The sequence below is a fragment of the Oryctolagus cuniculus genome, chromosome 1 (assembly GCF_051225735.1).
Source record: "Oryctolagus cuniculus isolate XC-2025 breed Fujian yellow rabbit chromosome 1, ASM5122573v1, whole genome shotgun sequence".
NCBI classification, from domain to species: Eukaryota; Metazoa; Chordata; class Mammalia; order Lagomorpha; family Leporidae; genus Oryctolagus; species Oryctolagus cuniculus.
This window is the reverse complement of record NC_142867.1, coordinates 140,583,406-140,604,159: the sequence shown is the minus strand read 5'-3', so window position 1 is coordinate 140,604,159 and position 20,754 is coordinate 140,583,406. Positions and strand designations below refer to the sequence as shown.

Below are 20,754 nucleotides of genomic sequence, written 5' to 3'. Positions count from 1 at the left end.
GATGCCTACAAGAGGTCCAGGCTCAAGTTAGGAATGAAGTCCAGGTCTTCTATGTGGGTGGCAGGGACTGAAGACAGTGGCACATATTTTATTTTATTTTATTTTTTTAAGATTTATCTATTTGAAAGGCGGTTAGAGGCAGAGGCAGAGAGAGAGAGAGAGGTCTTCCATCCACTGGCTCACTCCTCAAATTGCTGCAATGGCCAGAGCTGTGTCAGTCTGAAGCCAGGAGCCAGGAGTTTCTTCCATATCACCCACATGGTTGTAGAGGCCCAAGGACTTGGGACACATTTTACTGCTTTCCCAGGCCACGGCAGAGAGCTGGATCAGAAGTGGAACAGCCGGGACTTGAACCAGGGCCCATAAGGGATGCCGGCACTTCAGGTGGTGACTTTACCTGCTACGCCATTGCGCCGGCTCCCATGCCAGTCTCCATATTTTCTTTCTTTTTTTAAAGATTTATTTTATTTATTTGAGAAGTAGAGTTACAGACAGTGAGAAAGAGAGAAAGATCTTCCTTCCATTGGTTCACTCCCCAAATGGCCGCAATGGCTAGAACTGCACCAATCCGAAGCCAGGAGCCAGGAGCTTCTTCCCGGTCTCCCATGCAGATGCAGGGGCCCAAGCACTTGGGCCATCTTCTACTGCTATCCCAGACCATAGCAGAGAGCTGGATCAGAAGAGGAACAGCCAGGACTAGAACTGGCGCCCATGTGGGATGCCGGCACTGCAGGCAGAGGATTAATCTACTGCATCACAGCACTGGCCCCCTCCCCCATATTTTATTTTCAAAACAAAATTTAGGGAAATTGTAAGACATAATTCTAAGCACCCAAGTAGAGTATAGCAGCAGAAGCTTCGGAGGTCCACTACCTTGCCTGTTTCTAAGTTCACTTTCCACATTTGTCAGAGTTTGATATCATCTATCTCACAGGACTTTTGTGAGGATTAAAATAATCCATATGAAAACACCCAGCTCAGGACATGATTAATGCCTTTCCTGTGGAAATTAAAAAGTGGAAATCGTATTCTGAGACTCTGCCTTCTACTTGAGTGTTAGCCCTTAAGACATATGATACCATTTTAAACGGTTTGCTTTTACTAAATGATCAAATGAGTTTTGTAGATTGAATATCTGTTAACAAAATTCATTTGTGAAAGCACACCTTGGTTACATGATGCCACCCTCAGTAAGGGGTGGCCATAATTGCAGACTGTGTCCAAGAATACATTTTGAAGAACACACCCCCAGTCTCTGCTAACACCTGCCGAGGGGTGACTTCTAGACAGGGTCTCCCAACATCCCGTGAGTACAGCCTCTGAAGTTTAGCTAGTGTTTGTTGAAATTTGCATGTGGTGAGACGTTTCCCCACTTCTATTCTATTCATAAAGTTTTTCCTCTGTGTCTCTGAATTATGGTAGATTGCTCTTCCCACATTCACATGCTTCCTCTTCTGTGAGTTCTTTGATGTGTACTGAAAAATGACTTCCAGCAAAAGGATTTACAACATTTGTTATTAAATGGTTGGCTCTGATTGCCCTTCCTGGGTGGTCCCATCAACACAGCTGACTCCGGTACATAACTTACCAACCAGTGAACACTCTTCATGGGCCACAGTGCCAGTAGGAGTACAGCTGAATGCTTGGCTTCCAGTCTCAGGCACACTGTCGGAGCAGGAAACTAATCCAGGATCCTTCAGTATTAAAGCTGGGACAGTGACTGGGTGAGGGCTTCTGCAAGTTAAGGAATGCCAAAGACTGCGAGTGAACCATCAGGAGGTAGGAGAAAGGCATGGAACAGGTTCTCTCTCACATGCCTCAGAAAAAACTGATCTTCTGGGAGCTTTTTTTTTTTTTTTTTAAGATTTATTCGCTTATTTGAAAGGCAGAGCTACAGGGAGGCAGAGGGAGGGAGGGAGAGAGAGAGAGAGAGAGAGAGATCTTCATTCCATTCACAGGTTCACTCCTTAGATGGCCACAATGGATGAGCTGTGCTGATCTGAAGCCAGGAGCTTCCTCTGGGTCTCCCACATGGGTGCAAGGGCCCAATGACTTGGGCCATCTTCTGCTGCTTTCCCAGGTCATAACAGAGAGCTGGAATGGAAGTGGGGCAGCTGAGACTTGAACCTGTGCCCATATGGGATGCCAGCACTGCAGACGGTGGCCTTACCCATTACACCAGAGCACCAGCCCTGTTGGCACTTCTGAGCTCAGAGCTCCAGCCTCCAGAATTGTGATTGCTGTTTAAGCCACGCATCTATGCTACTTTGTTCCAGCAACCCTAGCAAAATTGTACTGTAGATTGTGATCTTGACATACACTGTTCTTGGAAATTGATGGGCCCCCATAGGACTGGGGCTGTGTCTTAGGGCCCATGTACCCAGTGCTTCTGCTGCGGCTTGGCATCAGTAGTCTCCTCAATGAGGGGATTCTGGCACAGTTAAAACATTAGATGTGACAGCACAGTTTACAGCATAAGTAGTAGAGACAGAAAGATGGAGGGCAAGGCAGAGTTAGGATCCATCAGAAAAGAGTTGGGCCGGCGCCGCAGCTCACTAGGCTAATCTTCCACCTTGCGGTGCTGGCATACCAGGTTCTAGTCCTGGTCGGGGCGCCAGATTCTGTCCCGGTTGCCCCTCTTCCAGGCCAGCTCTCTGCTGTGGCCAGGGAGTGCAGTGGAGGATGGCCCAAGTCCTTGGGCCCTGCACCCAATGGGAGACCAGGATAAGTACCTGGCTCCTGCCATTGGATCAGTGCGGTGCGCTGGCCGCAGCGCGCCGGCCGCGGTGGCCATTGGAGGGTGAACCAACAGCAAAGGAAGACCTTTCTCTCTGTCTCTCTCTCTCACTGTCCACTCTGCCTGTCAAAAAAAATAGATAAATAAAAATAAAAAAAAAAAGAGTTGGGCCCAGTTCTACCACTTGTTATTTTTGACCCTGGGCCAGTACATTCACATATGAGCCTTCACTGTGCCACCTATGAACTTGGAGACACTGCTGAACCAGAGACAGCCAGTAGCCCAAAAATCCATGTGCCCACTTCTGTAGTGCAGCTAGAGGAAGCTAGAAGTAGCTAGAGGTGGCTGCCAGCCACTGCTTGCCTTGCCTCCCACGTCCCTGTGCTAAGGAAATGTGGGTGAAAGTCATATGTTACTTCTATCCAGAGTTAAAGAAATGAAGGTGGTTCTTTGCTTCCTCTTCCATCTGCTGGCACACAGGACTCCAGGCCTTGCGGATGGCAGTACAAAGTGAAAGGTGCCCAGGTCTTTACATCAGCCAACCAGAGGCCAGCCCCCTGGAGAACAGGGATGCCCACACAGAACCACTGTGTGAGTAAGGAACTTGTACTCTGAGAAGTCACTGACAGGTGGGGTTTATTTGTTAATAGCAGCTAGTATTTTTTTATTGTTATTTATTAGACAGGTAGGGTTATAGACAGTGAGAGAGAGAGAGACAGAGAGAAAGGTTTTCTTTCCATTGGTTCACTCCCCAAATGGCTGCAACGGCTGGTGCTGCACCAATCAGAAGCCAGGAGCCAGGTGCTTCTTCCTGGTTTCCCATATGGGTGCAGAGGCCCAAGCATTTGGGCCATCCTCCACTGCCTTCCCGGGCCACAGCAGAGAGCTGGACTGGAAGAGGAGTAACTAGGACTAAAACCTGGCACCCATATGGGATGCCGGCGCTACAGGTGGAGGATTAACCAAGTGAGCCACAGCGCCGGCCCCAGCAGCAGTTAGTATTAACCGATGCATATATCTTCCAAGTACCAAAGTAATCACAATGTAATATATGCTACAACGATCATCATTGCTACCAGGGCCCAGCCATGTTCGTCAGGAAGGCTGAGCACAAAAGCAGCCACACTTTAATTATTGAACTCTGTCTTTTGCCTGCGGTAGCAGAATCCTGACAGGCAGGGAACGGGGTAGGGTAATTGTCAGGAAGTGCTTGAGCCAGCCTGCTCTCAGAAAGCACTCCAAGCTGTAGCCATGGCCCTGGCACTCGGAGCCGGTTTCTTTTAAAGCACTGACAGTAATATCGGTCATCCACACGCCCTGTGGCTGTGGGCCACAATGCAGGTAAGGAAGTGTGATGCAGGGGTCTCATTTGAGCGGTTCCCCACGAAACAGAGAATATAGAGAGCAGGTCAGGCTCCACAAGTCAGCCCGCCTTTCCAACAGCCCATGATGCCCACGTGGCGTGAACAGAGGGAGAGCGACATTTGATGGACTTCACAGCTCAGTAAAGCCTCCTACAGCCTGTGGTGCTGCTTCCCATGCTAAGGCCGAGAATCCGTTTTCCTTGTTTCTTTTTCTTTCTTTCTTTCTTTCTTTTTTTTTTTTTTTTTGACAGGCAGAGTGGACAGTGAGAGAGAGAGAGACAGACAGAGAGAAAGGTCTTCCTTTTCCGTTGGTTCACCCTCCAATGGCCGCTGCAGCCGGCACACGGCGCTGATCCGATGGCAGGAGCCAGGTGCTTCTCCTGGTCTCCCATGGGGTGCAGGGTCCAAGCACTTGGGCCATCCTCCACTGCACTCCCGGGCCACAGCAGCCACAGCAGAGAGCTGGCCTGGAAGAGGGGCAACCGGGACAGAATCCAGTGCCCCGACCAGGACTAGAACCCAGTGTGCCGGCGCCACAGGCGGAGGATTAGCCTAGTGAGCCACGGCGCCGGCCTCCTTGTTTCTTCTGTATCCTCTCTGCCGTGCCTGTGAGGAGCCCTACCTGGAGTTCACCTCCCCGTGAAGCAGAGGAGTGAAGCTCCTCCCCTGACTGCTCCCACACACTACAAATGCAGATCACGGGGACCCATTCAGTCAAAAGTCACTGGCAGTTGCTTCCCGTTGCCTTCTTCTAATCACTTCCTAGAATGTGGGGCCAGCGCTGTGGTGCAGCAGGTTAAAACCACGGCCTGAAGCACCGGCATCCCATATGGGCACTGGTTCTAGTTCCGGCTGCTCCTCGGCCAGTCCAGCTCTCTGCCATGGCCTGGGAAAGCAGTGGAAGATGGCCCAAGTCCCTGGGCCCCTGCATCCACGTGGGAGACCTGGAAGACGCTCCTGGCTCCTGGCTTTGGATTGGCCCAGCTCCGGCCATTGTGGCCATTTGGGGAGTGAACCAGCGGATGGAAGACTCTCTCTGTCTCTACCTCTCTGTAACTCTGTCTTTCAAATAAATAAAATAAATCTTTTAAAAAAAGAAAATAATGTCGTGTTTTGGCTGGAAATTCATTGTGAATGGTAGGTTCTTTCCATTTATGGAACAGCCAACCAGAGGCCAATGTTCTCTTGCTGACCAGGTCACTGCGCAAGAACTGGAAGCACCCAGCAGCATCAAGCAGCTCCCGTCGCAGCAGCCGATGGAAGGCCATGGGTATTTCTCAGGGTGTTCAGGCACACATGTCAGACTTGGCTTGGACTCTGGGTCACAATAGGAGAACCATCTGAGGTGGCCATTGAGAAAGAAACATTTCTTGGGGCCAGCATTGCAGCGCAGGGGGTTAAGCGACCACTTCTGATGCCGGCATCTCACACTGGAGCACTGGTTTGAGTCCCAGCTGCTCTGCTTCCAATCCTGCTCCCTTCTAATGTGTCTGGGGAAGCAGTGGAAGATGGCCCAAGTGCTTGGGCCCCTGCCACCCATGTGGGAGATCAGGATGGAGTTCAAGGTTCTTCCCTGGCACATCCCTGGTCATTGTAGTCATTTGGGGTGTGAAACAGTGGATGGTAGATCTCTCTCTCATTCTTGCTCTTGCTCTCGCTCTCTCTTTCTGCCAGACACAAACACTATAATTTTGCCTTTCAAATAAATAAAAAACAAATCTTTTTTAAAAGCCATTGGATCAGCGCAGTGTGCGGGCCGCGGTGCGCCGGCTGCGGCAGCCATTGGAGGGTGAACCAACGGCAAAGGAAGACCTTTCTCTCTGTCTCTCTCTCTCTCTCTCACTGTCCACTCTACCTGTCAAAAAAAAAAAAAAGATTAAAAAAAAGATTTTTTTAAAGATTTATTTTTTATTTATTTGAAAGACAGAGATACAGAGAGAGGTAGAGACAGAGAGAGAGGTCTTCCATCTGCTGGTTCATTCCCCAGATGGCCGCAATGGCCGGAGCTGAGCTGATCCGAAGCGAGGAGCTTCTTCTGGGTCTCCCATGCGAGTGCAGGGACCCAAGGCCTTGGGCCATCTTCCACTGCTTTCCCAGGCCATAGCAGAGAGCTGGATTGGAAGAGGAGCAGCTGAGACTAGAACCAGTGCTCATATGGGATGCTGGTGCTTCAGGCCAGGGCGTTAACCCGCTGTGCCACAGCACCCGCCCTGATAAATAAGTCTTTAAAAAATGAAATAGGGGCCGGCGCCTCGGCTCACTAGGCTAATCCTCCGCCTTGCAACGCCGGCACACCGGGTTCTAGTCCCGGTCGGGGCGCCGGATTCTGTCCGGTTGCCCCTCTTCCAGGCCAGCTCTTTGCTGTGGCCAGGGAGTGCAGTGGAGGATGGCCCAAGTGCTTGGGCCCTGCACCCCATGGGAAACCAGGAGAAGCACCTGGCTCCTGCCTTCGGATCAGCATGGTGAGCCGGCGCAGTGCGCTGGCTGTGGCGGCCATTGGAGGGTGAACCAACGGCAAAGGAAGACCTTTCTCTCTGTCTCTCTCTCTCACTGTCCACTCTGCCTGTCAAAAAAAAAAAAAAAAAAAAAAAAAGAAATAGGGTTTTTCTAAGAAGAGGGTGGTTTCTTCTTCGTGCCTGCCAGGTTTAAATGATTAATTACCTCCCCAAGTGGAACATAAAATCTAGTTAAGCCTGTGAAGCCAGCTTTTGAGAGGAAGTAGTATTTAGTCACTAGCACTTTTTCTATGGATACCAAAATGGATTTCAATGGAAGAGAAATTCATTGTATGCATACATTGTAGTTCATTATAAAGTCTGCCAACTGATTACGGTGTTCAAGTCGATGAGTTTAGCTTGAGTTCAAGAGAGGCAAAAGGAATTTTAGCCAGAGAAGTAGTAGGGGGGGTTGTGAAATAAAAGGAAGACATATAACCCAAAGTTAGAGCAGTTACATTTCTCCTGTAAACCTTTCCTCTCACCATGGCTTTGATGATAAACAAGGATAAGGATGGGGGCCAGCGCTGTGGCACAGCAGGTTAAAGCCCTGGCCTGAATCTCCGGCATACCATATGGACACCAGTTCAAGACCTCGCTGCTGCTCTTCCCATCTGGCTCTCTTCTATGGCCTGGGAAAGCAGTAGAAGATGACCCAAGTCCTTGGGCCCCTGCACCCGCATGGGGGACCAAGAGGAAGCTCCTGGCTCCTGGCTTCGGATCAGCCCAGCTCCGGCTGTTGCGGTCATTTGGGGAGTGAACCAGAGGATGGAAGATTACTCTCTCTCCACCCCTCCTGTGTAACTCTGACTTTCAAATAAATAAGTAAATCTTAAAAAAAAAAAAAAAAAAGGATAAGGATGGACAGGAATCCCTTCCACAACTAGTAGCAGGCTGATCTCAGGTTCCATGAACAGCAAGACATGCAAATACCTAGAAAAACCTACTGTGTCCTGATCAGGGATGGCAGTTCAAATTGCACTGTGTGAAGCAGGTTTTGGTGTAAGGTTAAGATGCTTCTTAGGACTCCCACATCTCATCTCATAGTGCCTAGGTTTCAGTCGCAGCCCCACACCCTATTCCAGCTTCTTGCTAATGGGTGTTCTGGGAGGTAGCAGTGATGGCTTAGGCAGAAGGGTCTCTGCTACACATGTGGCTGACCTGGAGTGAGTTCTCAGTTTCCAGCTCCTGCCGTCAGTCTGGCCAATCCTAGAGAACAGTGGGCATTTGGGAGTGAGCCAGTGAATGGGAGATCTCTGTCTCTCTGTCTATGTGTGTACCTTTCAAATAAATTTAATTTTTTAAAAAATTGCATCAAGGCTGGCGCCGCGGCTCACTAGGCTAATCCTCCGCCTTGCGGCGCCGGCACACCGGGTTCTAGTCCCGGTCGGGGCACTGGATCCTGTCCCGGTTGCCCCTCTTCCAGGCCAGCTCTCTGCTATGGCCCAGGAGTGCAGTGGAGGATGGCCCAAGTGCTTGGGCCCTGCACCTGCATGGGAGACCAGGAGAAGCACCTGGCTCCTGCCATCAGATCAGCGCGGTGCGCCGGCCACAACGCGCTGGCTGCAGCGGCCATTGGAGGGTGAACCAAGGGCAAAGGAAGACCTTTCTCTCTGTCTCTCTCTCTCACTGTCCACTCTGCCTGTCAAAAAATAAAAAATAAATGAAAAATAAAAAAATTGCATCAAGCATTTCTGTACTCAAAAGTGAGCAAGTCCTTTTCAGAGTGCTCCACAGTGAAACTTTAGGAGATAAACAATGACCCAAACACCTCCAGTGGGTCTTGGGTTTACTAACATTATACAGTAATGGGGCAGAAAACATTTGTGAAGAAGTAAACTGAAAATATCATTATAAGAAGTAATTTCACTTAAGAATCCTCTGTGGGGAAAGGTAAGGTTACATGTATAAATACATCCTAATAATCTTCCAATCCAGATCTATGCTAATGGCCTGGGAAAGCAGTGGAAATGGCTCAAGTGTTTGGGTCCCTGCACCCACATAGGAGACCTGGATGAGGCTCCTGGCTCCTGGCTTCAGATCGGCTCAGCTCCAGCCATTGTGGCCATTTGTGGAGTGAACCAGTGGATGGAAGATCTCTCTGTGTTTCTCCCTTTCTGTCTGTAACTCTGCCTTTCAAAAAAATAAATAAATCTTTAAAAAAAAAAAAAAGTGATAGAGGTAGGGCCAGAGTTGTAGTACAGTGACTTAAGTTGGCTGCCTGTGATGCTGGCATCCCATATGTATGCCAGTTTGAATCCCAGCTGCTCCATTTCCCATCCAACTCCCCACTAATGCACCTGGGAAGGCAATGGAAGATGACCCAAGAGCTTGGGTACCTGCCACTGATGCAGGAGACTGATGGAGTTCCTGACTCCTTGCAGAGTTTATCCAATGTTCTCCTCTAGTAATTTGATGATATCAGGTTGTAGATTTTGATCCTTGATCCACTTTAAGTTGATTTTTTATAAGGTATAATGTAGGGGTCTTGTTTCATACAATTTTTTTTTTCATCCTGTTTTCCCAGCACCATTTGTTGAAGAGACTGTCCTTTCTTAAGGATTGATTGCAGTTTATTTATCAGAGATTCCTTGGCTTTAGATGTTAGATTGATTTCTGGAGTTTCTATTCTGTTCCATTGGTCTGCATGTCTATTTTAGTGCCAGTACCAGGCTGTTTGGATTGTAACTGCCCTGTGGTGTGTCTTGAAATCTGATATTGTGATGCCTCTGACTTTGTTTTTGTCATTAAGATTGCTTTAGCTACTCAGGGTCTCTTGTGTTTCCATATGAATTTTAGCATCATTTTTCTAGATCTGAGAAGAATGCCATTGGTATTTTGATTGGGATTGCATTGAATCTATAAATTGCCTTGGGTAGTATGGACCTTTTGATGGCATTAATTCTTCCAATCAACGAGCATAGAAGATTTTTTTTTTTTTTGGTCTTTCAGAGCAATACTTCTAGTAGTTTGCTTTTGTTTGTGTGTTGTTTTAAAAAAATGCATATTGAGGCCGGCACCGTGGCTCAACAGGCTAATTCTCCGCCTTGCGGCGCCGGCACACCGGGTTCTAGTCCCGGTTGGGGTGCCAGATTCTGTCCCGGTTGCCCCTCTTCCAGGCCAGCTCTCTGCTATGGCCGGGAGTGCAGTGGAGGATGGCCCAAGTGCTGTACCCGCATGGGAGACCAGGAGGAAGCACCTGGCTCCTGGCTTCAGATCAACGCGATGCGCCGGCCGCAGCACGCCGGCAGCAGCGGCCATTGGAGGGTGAACCAACGGCAAAAGGAGGACCTTTCTCTCTGTCTCTCTCTCTCACACTATCCACTCTGCCTGTCAAAAAAAAAAAATGCATATTGATTGTAAGCAACATTCATTGCGTCAATTTTGAGGCCCTTCCTCTACCTCAGATGAAATGTCTGTGGCCCTTGCCTGCCCCCTCTTCCCTGCCAGGTCCTGCATCCCCAGGCAAGATCTCCTGCCCTGCCATACTCCCCAGCCAGCCTCAGTGCCTCCCTGGCATCCAAGTCCATTGAGCCAGGTGCCCACTCCAGCACACTGATCCCTGTTTCTTCACAGTTAGCATCCTGTATCCCTTCACATACTTAGTACACCTTTGGTGTGTACCAGCCACGGCCCAGGGTTCTGAGAGACAGCATAGAGTGCTGAAGCCTACTGTGCTTCTCCACAGTCTCAGAGAGCATGGCTGGGAAAGCTGAGAGCAGAGGAGGGCACTGGACCCTCAAGGCCAAGCCATGGTGAGCCTGGGGAGGATCCATTTGCACAAAGTATGTGATGCAGCCAGTTTGAGGCAGTGCAAAATGCCCAGTTGAATTCAAGAAGAGGGACAGCAGCCAAACTGCCTGTGGACTTGGGACCCAGCCTGCCCTCTCCCATCCCAACTTCCTTCCTGGGGTGAGGGCTGAGCCTGATCCTGCCTCTGCCTTTGCCACTGCCTGCAGCTGTGTGACCTGGGCCAGCGGCTTCCTCAGTTCTCTCATGTGGACATGAGAGGCGACAGGGCTGTGCAAATAATCAGAGCATATGGTGGGGCTTTGGCAAAGACTAAACACCCACCATGATTGTGTGCAGGATGCACTGCTGTTTTTTTTCTTGCTCTTATTACTCTCACTCCTTTTGTTCAAGGGTGGTATGACTTGTAGAGGCAGCACAGGCAATCACATAAGTGCCAGCTCTTCCACTTGCCTGCTGTGTGATCACGGTGAGTCACTGGAACTCTCAGAACTGCTTTTTTCCCATCCCATGAAACAGGACAACTCTGAGAGCCTTCTGCTGTGTGCTGGCCTGTGCTGCAGTGTGCATGGGCTGAAGACTTAAGACTGCTGGCCTTGGTTGCACCTGGAAAGCAGGAATGGAATAGGCATGGAGAGGGAGCAAGTGGCATCCATGGGGCACTTGGCAAACCCACCCACGGTTTACACACCCCTGCACCCTGTGATTTACTCTAAGTAGCATGTGTGCCTTTTGCAGTAAAATGAAAAACTCTGGAGAGTGGAGAGGTTCACTGAAATTAACACAGCACCTGGCTCCCAGGGTGTGGTGAGGGAGAATTGAGTTGATACTTGTGAAGCAATTAGAAAAGGACCCAGCATTTGCTAACTGCTGAGTAAATGTTAGTTGTTGTAATACCAATTATAATGCAGTAATAATAATAATTCTGGTCACCATGACTTTTCAAGTGTTGTTGCAGAGTCATAAATATTGGTCATAGGGCCAGCACTGTGGCACAATGGGCTAAGCCTCCGTCTGTGGTGCCGGCATCCCATATGGGTGCTGGTTCTAGTCCAGGCTACTTTACTCTTCCGATCCAGCTCTCTGCTGTGGCCTGGGAAAGCAGTAGAAGATGGCCCAAGTCCTTGGGCCCCTATACCTGTGTGGGAGACCTAGAGGAAGTTCCTGGCTCCTGGCTTCGAATTAGCCCAGCTCCAGCCACTGTGGCCATTTGAGGAGTGAGCCAGAGGATGAAAGGCCTTTCTTTCTGACTCTACCTCTCAATAAGTAATTAAAAAAATATTTTAAAAAAGTGATCACAGGGAAGATCCAGTTGTCTTGATACAACAGGGAGTAAAGACTCATTGTAAATGATTGGCTTATCATAATTAACACTATGATGGGCAAATATACAGAGCAGTTTTACAGGGGGAGAGCATCAGGCACATAAGCTCCAACTGATTGATTTTCTCTTCCCTGGAAAAACCTTGCAATATGAACAGGATCACATTGATGAAAACAGTGAACACAATATGAGATTATTTAATCTTGTGACTTTTAAATAATAAATAGTATGAATCCTTGTGTCTGATTACACTTTAAATAAGTTTAAGGTTCTAATTCTGGGTGGATGAAAGTTTTTTAAAAAAAGAAAGTTATGAGGAGAGAGAATTCTGAGAGCAAATTCCTCTACGAAGTAACTCAACATTCCTGATATTTCTGACATTCAACAGCTGTGAATTTGGGTGCGTTCAAGCCCAGATTTCTAAGGACAAAAGGAACCAGGTGGCATCCTTGCTCCGGAGTGAAAGACTAGGAAATTGACAATGATCTGTGACAGTTTAAGCAAGTAGATTAGGATGGAGGTTTCCAGAAAGCGCAGAGGAGTGGAGGGATCCACTGGGCCAGGAGGTGGGGGAGGGGCCGCAGTCAGGCTCTTCCTCTCCCTGCCCCTCCCCTGCTCTGGAGCCCTTTGTGATGCGGCCCGGGTCTTACTCCATTCTGCCGAAGGGAACTCCAAGGGCTCAGTTGCCTGCGGGCGACAGTGAGATTCGTCTGATGGAGCATCAGCTCCTTCCTCCGCAGAGTGCCCCTGTCCCGTGGCAGAGATCCAGCTGTGCTTCCTGGAGCACAGACCTTGTCCTTCTCTTACTGTTTGGACTGGGGCTCTTCTTCCTGTTTCTGGTCCACAGCACTCCATCCTCACGACCTCCTAAGAAAAAGGGGACCATCAGGAAGGTAAGGAGCCCTTGGCCAGAACCCAACAGACAAGGGTTTTTCTCTTCCTTCACTGTTGTTTCCATGATTCCAACTTAACCAGAGAGACTCCTGAGATGGGAAAGCGCAGGACAGAACCATCCTTCACGGCAGGAGTGAGGCTGGAACTAGGATTTCTGTGTGACGCTCTCAGGTCATCCCTGTGGGTGTGCTGGAGAGCACCAGGGCAAAATCGGACCCCGACTCAGCAGCTGACGTCCCCATGACTCAGAGAATTGAGACCCCTCGTGATGGGCTCTGAGCCCTGGTTCATCAGTGGCCTTCTTGGGATAGGTGCCTCGAGGCCAAGCTTTTCATCCAGGCTGGGCTGACCACAGGGCTGTGCTGAGAAGTGAGAGGCTCCTTTCAGAGCCTGGAGTCACCCCGGCCTCGGGCAGCAGGCTTCTCCTCCGTGGCAGCTCAGGTGCACTGCAGAACTGAGTCTGTCTCCTCAGCACAGGAACAGTGACCGGCGACACCCATGGTGGATTTCACATAGAACACCTCTCCTCACTTTTCAAAGAATAAGAAATCGTTCACCTGCTTTGAATATTAGTAAGGAGGTGGGAATTTGGCCTGATGGTTAAGCCACCAACTGGGAGACCCTCATCGCACAGCAGAGTGCCTAGGTTCCAGCCCCAACTGTACTCCAATTCCAGCTCCCTGTTAATGCAGACCCTGGAAAGACATTGATGATGGCTTGAGTGGATGGGTACATGTCACCCATGGAGGAGACCAGGATTGAGTGCTTGGCTCCCAGTTTGGCTTGGGCTGCGCCATTGCAACCATTCAGGGAGTAAAATAGCAGATGGGACCTCTGTCCTTCTGCCTCTCCAATAATCTTTTAAAGATTTACTTTAGGGGCCAGCGCTGTGGTGCAGCAGGTTAAAGCCCCAGCCGTAGTGCCAACATCTCATATGGGCACTGGTTCCAGTCCCAGCTGCTCCAATTGGAAGGCCATAGCTCTCTGCTATGGCCTGGGAAAGCAGCAGAAGATGGCCTAAGTCCTTGGGACCCAGCACCCACTTGGGAAACCTGGAAGAAGCTCCTTGCTCCTGGCTTTGGATTGGCTCAGCTCCAGCTGTTGCTGTCATTTGGGGAGTGAACCAGGGGATTGAAGACCTCTTTTAAAAAATTTGTTTTATTTGGAAAAGAGAATTTCAGAGAAAGGGGTAGAGACAGAGAGATCTCCCATCCATTGGTTCACTACTCAGATGGCCACAACAGCCAGGGCTCTGCCAAGCCAGAGCCAGGAGCCTAGCCTGGTTCCATGTCTCCCAGTTGGGTTCAGGGGGTCCAGGCACTTGGGCCGTCTTCTGCTACTTTACCAGGTGCATTAGCAGGAAGGTGGATCAGAAGTGGAGAAGCCAGGTTTTGAACCATCACCCATAAGGGATGCCAGCATCGTGGACGGTGGCTTAACCATCTACGCCACAACACCGGCCTCTCAAATAATTTTTAATGTGAATAAAATGAAACAACAAAGAGCAGCCTCAGCAAAATGGAGTAAGTCGCATTATTCCTGAGCACTAGCTTGTCTAGGGGAAAGAGAGAGAACTGGGTCCCAACCCCTTTCTTCCTTGTCTCTCAGGGTCAAGTGCAGACCAGGAGAAGGACCAACAGCAGGAAGAAGAGCAGAGCTCTGAAAGGTAAGGCCCTTCCCTTCCACCTGGGGCCCCCACAGGTGACTTGATCTCTCCAGTCCATGAGGCACCCGATCCATATTTGAGCATGTCGGTGGGGAGGCTTCTGAGAAGCAAATCAGAACCAGGAAACTTCTCAGGTTCTAAAAAGAATTTCAGAATAAAACTGAGAAGACGGAAGTGAAACTGGCTAACCAGTGCCTGCATCTGGAGTCCAGCTGTGGACAGGTGTTTCATTTCCATGAGGCCAGTTCCACTTTGAGATGATCCCTCTCCCCTTTCTCCTGCACAGTGAGTGGTGAGGACTGCAGAGGGTGATGGATGGAGAAGCACTTCCTAAATGCTAAACGCTTCCTCCGTGTGCCATGCTGGCACTCCCAGGGCGGTCATGTGGGCTGGACACTAACACTTGGGCTTCAGAGTCTAGTCTCCCAGGGTCCCCCCAAAGAGATATTCCACTCGGCCTCCTGGAAGAATCCCAGACCCCTCCCTTCTGCACCCTAACCCAGTCTCCTGGCTTCCAGCCTGCAGAGACTGCTTGGAGAAACTGAAGGAGGCTCGAGGGCTCGTTTCCCTTCTGCAAAGGTGAGGAGGTTTCTGCTGTGGTCCATGTCCTTATCCGGCCAGAACCCATTACGTGACTCCAGGGCCTGGAGCGTCCCACCCAGGGAGGGGGAGACCACAGACAGACATGGGATGTGAGTGTACCCCGGGGGTGAGGGAGAGCCAGAGCTCCATGAAGTCAGGGCGTGGGGCAGTGCAGGGGCCCCGGGCTGCGGGCATCCATCCCCGCCTGGCAGGTCAGGGCTCCCGGTCCCATCTGCTCCCGGCTGCATCGTGTGCCTCCTGTCTCCTGCAGCCACCTGGGAAAGCTCCCTGACGACAGCGCTTCTCACCTTCTGTGTCGGGACCTCCAGGGAGATGAACGCAATCCAGCCCCTGCTGGGGGCCACCAGCCTCATGGGGAGCCCGAGGAAGATGCTTCTCCTGTCACCTCGTCCCCACTGCCTTCCCCGGCTCTGCTGACCCAGCACCCTCCTCCCCCGGCCTCCCGCCCGTCAGAAGGACCTCAACAAGTCCAGTCCGACGTGAAGAGCACCCCGGCAGGCCCTGTCCCAGACAGCGCCCCTCCAGGTAACTCCTGCCTGGCCTCTCTCGGCACGGCCGCCTCGGGCTTGGACCGCATAAGCGGCTCCATTGCATTCTTCTCCTGGTGGTGGCCGACCGCCAAGGCCTTGCTCCTGTTCACCTCACCACATGGCAGAGGCCGGCAAGAGCCTCTTTCCCAGCACCCACCAGAGGCCTCGGCCTGGGGAGACGCCGCACGCGGGCAGGCAGAGGCTGGCGGCCCTCCTTTCATCAGCCCTGATGGCCAGAGGCTGCTAGAAATCCTCATCTCCAGGAGAGCAGGCCTGATGCTGAAGGCAGAAGAGAAGACGGGGTCCCTGCTGGGCCAGATGCGCCCAGGCTGCCTCCTGAGTTCTCTGGGGGCTCTCTTGAGGTCCCTGAGCAGCAAGCAGGCCAGCAGCGCCCCACAGCTCTTCTGGAGACCACGGCACAAATGCACACAGCTGCAGGGGCCTCCGCGGCTCTCTCCCCCCCAGGTCTTTGGGGACCACTTAGAGAAGAAATGCAGCCAGCTCTTCTGGGGCCTCCCCTCTCTGCACAGCGAGTCACTAGTGGCTACGGCCTGGGCCCCTAGAAGGTCCTCCCATGCACTAGTTCCCTCGATTCTGTTCAACAGGGGCTCTAGTTCCTCTCCAGTTCAGCCTCAGGCCAGTCTACCTCCACAGCTTTCCCAGGCGAAGCCCTTGTCCCCTTATCCTTTGGCTCAACCCCAACCTCTGACTCAAAGCTTGCCCCTACCTCTGGGTCAGATCCAGACCCAGGCCCCCCTCCCATCCTCTCTCCCAAACCTACCAAATGCATCTCCACCCCAGACTGGGGTCTATAAAACAGCCTGCTCTCCGTCCCAGGAGAGGAAGGCTCAGTCTTTCAACCCGACTGAGAGTCAGCAAATGGAATGGCCCTTGCAGAAGAGACTGAAACAGAGGAAGGCTTTACTTTCTTTTTTCAAAAACCCCCAGGAAGTTGCCAGCCAGTCCGTTCCCCACTTTCCTCGGGGCTTTCAGGTCTGTCAGCCTGGCGGGACTGCCTCCACCTTGACCGGGGATTCCATCAGCTCTGATCTCCAGGAGCGGCCGGAGCAACAGAGCCAAGTGAGGCTTCTCGCGGATGAACAGGATGGGCCCCCCTGCAAATTTGAAGCGTCTCAGGATCAGACACAGCCTCAGGGCAAATCCCCACAGGTCTGCCACTGCCAGGCAATGGACACGCGTGGCTTCTCCCGGCCTTCCCCGCCCTCGGCACCTGCAGGTGACCCTGAAGTGCAGAAGACGGGATTCACGTGTTCTAGGAGACCCTCGAGCAAGGGTGCAGTAAAGGGCAAACCAGCCGCAGCAAAAAAGGATCTAGGGAAAGAGGAGGATGACCAAGAGTTCCTGCCCTGGGATCCACAAAGAACCTCAGTGAAAGTCCTAGAGGAAGACGAGGAGGAGTCCAAGTGTGACCCCGTCATCCCTCGGGAGTGTGACTGTGTAAATTACAAACCCAAGAGCCCAGATAAGAAGCATCTCAAGAAAACCCTGAATGTCCACTTGAACCGGACATTAGGGCAGATCAGAGAAGGCAGGATCCCTGTGAGAGTGCGCCGGTCCTGGCTTGTTGCCGCCAGTCATTCTTTGCCCAAGTCCAGCATCCCCGCAAAACCTAGAAAACCAGTAGCCTCAAAGCGTCAGAGCCCCGGTGTGAACACATCCAGGAAGCTCTCCTTCCTCAATCCCCTAACGCGATTTTTGCTGGAAACACACTTGAAAGGCTTCGACGCAAGGTACGGGTGGTGTCTACAGCAGAAGGCCCACGAGAGCGCACAGGTCACTCCCAATGCAAATCAAGCTTCGTCTCCTCCACAGCCCACCTTCCCCAGCTCTGCCGCCAGTGGGACTGGGCTTAACATGAGAGACGACGTTGCCCGTCACCTGGAAAACCCTCCTGACAAAGGGCCAAGAGAGGAGAAGGCGAAACAGTCCTGCCACATCAGGGACTGGCTTCTCTTCGACCCTTCATCTGAATATGAGGACGTTCAGAGGGTCCCCACAGCAAGGCCACCTGCTGGCCCCTGTGGGTTCTCAGAGGCCCCTGAGAGCAGACAAGAGACCAGGCTGCCTCCCACTGAGCGTGTCACTCACAGTCCCTTGGGCAGAATCCAGCTAAGTAGGACTGTCCAAAAAGCTGAGAGAGGCAGCCCAGAGCGGAGGCCGCGTGCAGAAACGGCCAGGAGTGAGCCCCAGCGTGAGAGACGGAGAGCGACCTTATTGGATTTCTGCCACAGCCCAGAGGAGCAGAAGAGCAGTAGAGGAGTCCAGCCGAAAAGAGCCGAAGAGATCAGACAGAGGCTGCAAACCAAAGGAAAGCCGCGTGCTTGGGATGTCACCGTGGGAGCCAGTATGACAACCAACGTGGAAGGCCTGGATGTGAGTCTCAGTCTACAGTCTCAGGGCACCAGCAGACATCCTCAACCCTCGAGAACTTCGGTTGACCTCAGCGTAGGACAGCCAGGCCTGAGAGCACAGGACAGCCATGACCTGGAGGTCCAAGTGGAAGTAGACCCGGAGAAACGTCGCCCGCGGCATGTTGCCAGCGTCCTCCCTCAAGACCGCAGCCCTGTACTGCTCCCCACCACAGACATCTTGGCTTCTCAGGCCTCTTGGGTAGCTTCCCAGGGCTCACCCAGTAGCACCACGCCAGCTTCTCTGGGGCTTCGTGACCGCCTATCAAATGCAAGGAGCAACCAGGAGCAGCAGGAGGCCAGGACCCCAAAAGGGAAAGCCCTGCGGAAGAGTGAGAGCAAGACGTTCAGTCCCCCTGACAAGAGAGGGGCCTGCAAGAGGCCCAAACCTGAAGAACAGGAACCAAGGGCTCCAAAGAAAAGGGTCACTATTGCCTGCGGGATGAGCCGCCCTGCCTGGGACAGGGAGACGGAAGACAGCCTGGGGGACAAGGCCCCGCCACTCCTGCCAGAGGAGGGACAGGCACCCCCAGAAGGCCACATCAAACAGAGGACGAGGCCCTCTCTGCCGTGGTTCAGCCCCAGCCAAAAAGGCTCAGAGTGGGAAGATCCCCTGGCGAAAGGCAGGCCCGCATCGGCCACGGCCCGGAGCCACGGATCACGCCTTGAGAGAATGATCGCGGAGAGGAGAGACGCGGAGGCCCAGGCAGTCACAACTGCAGTGGCAAAGATCCTGATAGACAAACTGGGGCTTCGGCGCCAACCTGGTCCCTCAGAGGTACATGAGCCCAAAAAGGAAGCCCAGGGCCTGCTGTGTAGGAGTTCTTGCCTTCACAGGGGTCCCTCCAGCCAAGAGAAAAAGAGAGTGGTGATAGACCCGGCCTTTATAAAACAAGCCACCCCCAGGGACCTCTCCTGTTCTGTCAAGAGCAGGTGGATCAGTGAGAAGGACACCAATTGGGTCCCCCCGCCCAGGGAGCCAGTGATGCCAGCCAGCCCCCGCCAGCAAGCGCTAAGGGTAACAAGTATCTCAAGATGGAACGTCCATTGCCCCAGGAAGTACCTTCCTCAGAAAGATGTCTCATTGGATCAGACACACCATGCCTCCAAAGGCCTGCAGGAGGCCCAGACCAGGGCAGCGGGAAGCGAGAGCAGCAGGACCAAGGGCCTCCTGGGCCCACGGCACGGCCCACCCTGCCTGGGATAGGGAAACAGGAGACACCCTGGGGGACGAGTCCTCACCATTCCTGACAAAGAAGGGACAGGCACCCCCAGAAAGCCACAAGGAACACAGAACAAGGCCATTCGTGCAGTGTCCTAACCCCATCAAAAAGGGCACAGGGCGGAGAGACACCCTTCCAGGAGGCAGGCCTGCATCAGCCACCGCCCGGGACCAGGGATCACGCGTGGGCAGGACGTGCATGGAGAGGAGAGACGCCGAGGCCCAGGCGGTCATAATGGTTGTGGGCAAGATCATGTTGGACCACCTGGGGCTTCCACCTGGACGTGGCATCTCAGAGATAGATTGGTACACGGTGGAATGCCAGGCCCCGCTGCGGGAGCGTTCCTGCTACCACAGGGGTCCCTCCTACATGCAGCAAAGCAGAGCGGGCACAGACACAGCCTTTGGTCACCAGGCCACCCCTCAGGGCCTCAGCTGTCCTGTCAAGAGCAGGTGGCTCAGAGACAGGGGCAGCAACTGGGTCTCCCCACCCAGGGAGCCTGCGTGCCACTCCAGCCCAGGCCAGCACCGACCGAGGGTGACAGGTGACTGGGGTCGGCCTGTCCACTGCCCCAGGAACTGCCTTCTTCAAAGAGGTGCCTCCTCTCCTCACACACTGCATGCTTCTCAAGGCTATCCCAGTGGGAAAAGCTTTCTCTCAGAAAAAAGCCAGTTTCTGCAGAGAAAACCCGCTCAGTCTTATGTCCCCACATCTTTTATGTGACAATGGCTCCTTTCTACAAAGATATGCATTCCTCCCCAATACACGTGTCTTCTCATCACAGGCGTGGCTTCTGTCTGTGCTGTGCCGTGCACGGGCATAGGGGAGTGGTCAGCTGCTGTCCCTGAGTGTGGCTTCGAGAAGGGACAGGGCACGGAGGGAGGCTGACACTGGTGGTGCAGACCCAGCCTCACCCCAGCTTCCCTCACTGCACCATGGGCTTTCACTCCCGTCATTACAGAACCAAACCAAAGGAAGCCTGCAGGTCTTATCCAGGTGAGCAGCCCCGTAGGACTCTGCCCAGGAACTTACTCATCTCATCTGTCTCCTCCTTCTTCTGACCTTGAACACTGCGCGTCTGTGGGGAGTGCTGACCGAGACAGCACTGGGTATCAGAGAGGGCACAGGAAATGGAGGGGGTGTCATGTGTTGACCCTGAGTTCAGAGTGGCAGAAGCTTATCCCCCTTGGTCTCCGATAGGGAACAGACAATGCCTGCATGGAAGCCCCTTCTAGGCCTGGGGAAGACAGCGAGAAAGATGGCTCAGCCTTGACGAGGCGGCAGTGTCACCCATCCCAGCCTCTGCCTCCCCGCTCTCTAGGGGAGCAGCAAACACAGGACCTGCAGCTGCTATGCATGGCTGGGAGCCACAGGACAGCTGCTGGGGCCCTGCTGCCCCTGCCCATGGTCACCTGCCTTTCCTTTCTCCTCCCATCTGAAGGTGGGCTGAGGCCGGGATGTGGAAGAGGAATCGAGACAATAAAGCCAAGGGAGGGGCAGAGAGACATGAGGACGCTGGGAACAGGGGGCATCTGCCACCCCAGAGCAGTCTGAGACCTGGAGGAAGGAAACTCCAGGACCCAGTAGCTCACCCTGGTCAGACCCCTGTGCCCCCTGCACTTTCTCCCTCACCGTAGACCTGGAGAAACTCCTTTTAGGTCAACACAAAGGGCCAGACTCAAGGGGATGCACAGCCTTCACGTAGGAAAGATGAATTTTCTATTTCAGAAGCTTGCTCA

The 20,754-nt window shown here is 52.5% G+C and overlaps 1 protein-coding gene across 1 annotated transcript; it reads left to right on the top strand.

Annotated features, from left to right (window-relative positions):
* Positions 1-10,295: 10,295 nt before the first annotated feature.
* LOC100350135 (spermatogenesis-associated protein 31E1) lies at positions 10,296-19,767 on the top strand. The gene is made up of 5 exons (XM_089306536.1): positions 10,296-10,351; positions 12,518-12,563; positions 12,736-12,829; positions 14,173-14,230; positions 15,084-19,767. Exons 1-5 carry the CDS (start codon positions 10,296-10,298, stop codon positions 18,997-18,999), a joined length of 4,170 nt encoding a protein of 1,389 aa, XP_089162662.1. The 3' UTR covers positions 19,000-19,767.
* The last annotated feature ends 987 nt before the right edge of the window (positions 19,768-20,754 follow it).

Excerpts from the sequence above, each read along its gene's own strand:
- LOC100350135 (XM_089306536.1), top strand. The coding sequence starts at position 10,296 with ATGGCTGGGAAAGCTGAGAGCAGAGGAGGGCACTGGACCCTCAAGGCC. Across the intron at positions 10,352-12,517 it reads ACCCTCAAGGCCAAGCCATG|CACTCCATCCTCACGACCTC; the intron begins GTGAGCCTGGGG and ends TCTGGTCCACAG. Across the intron at positions 12,564-12,735 it reads AAAAGGGGACCATCAGGAAG|GTCATCCCTGTGGGTGTGCT; the intron begins GTAAGGAGCCCT and ends TGACGCTCTCAG.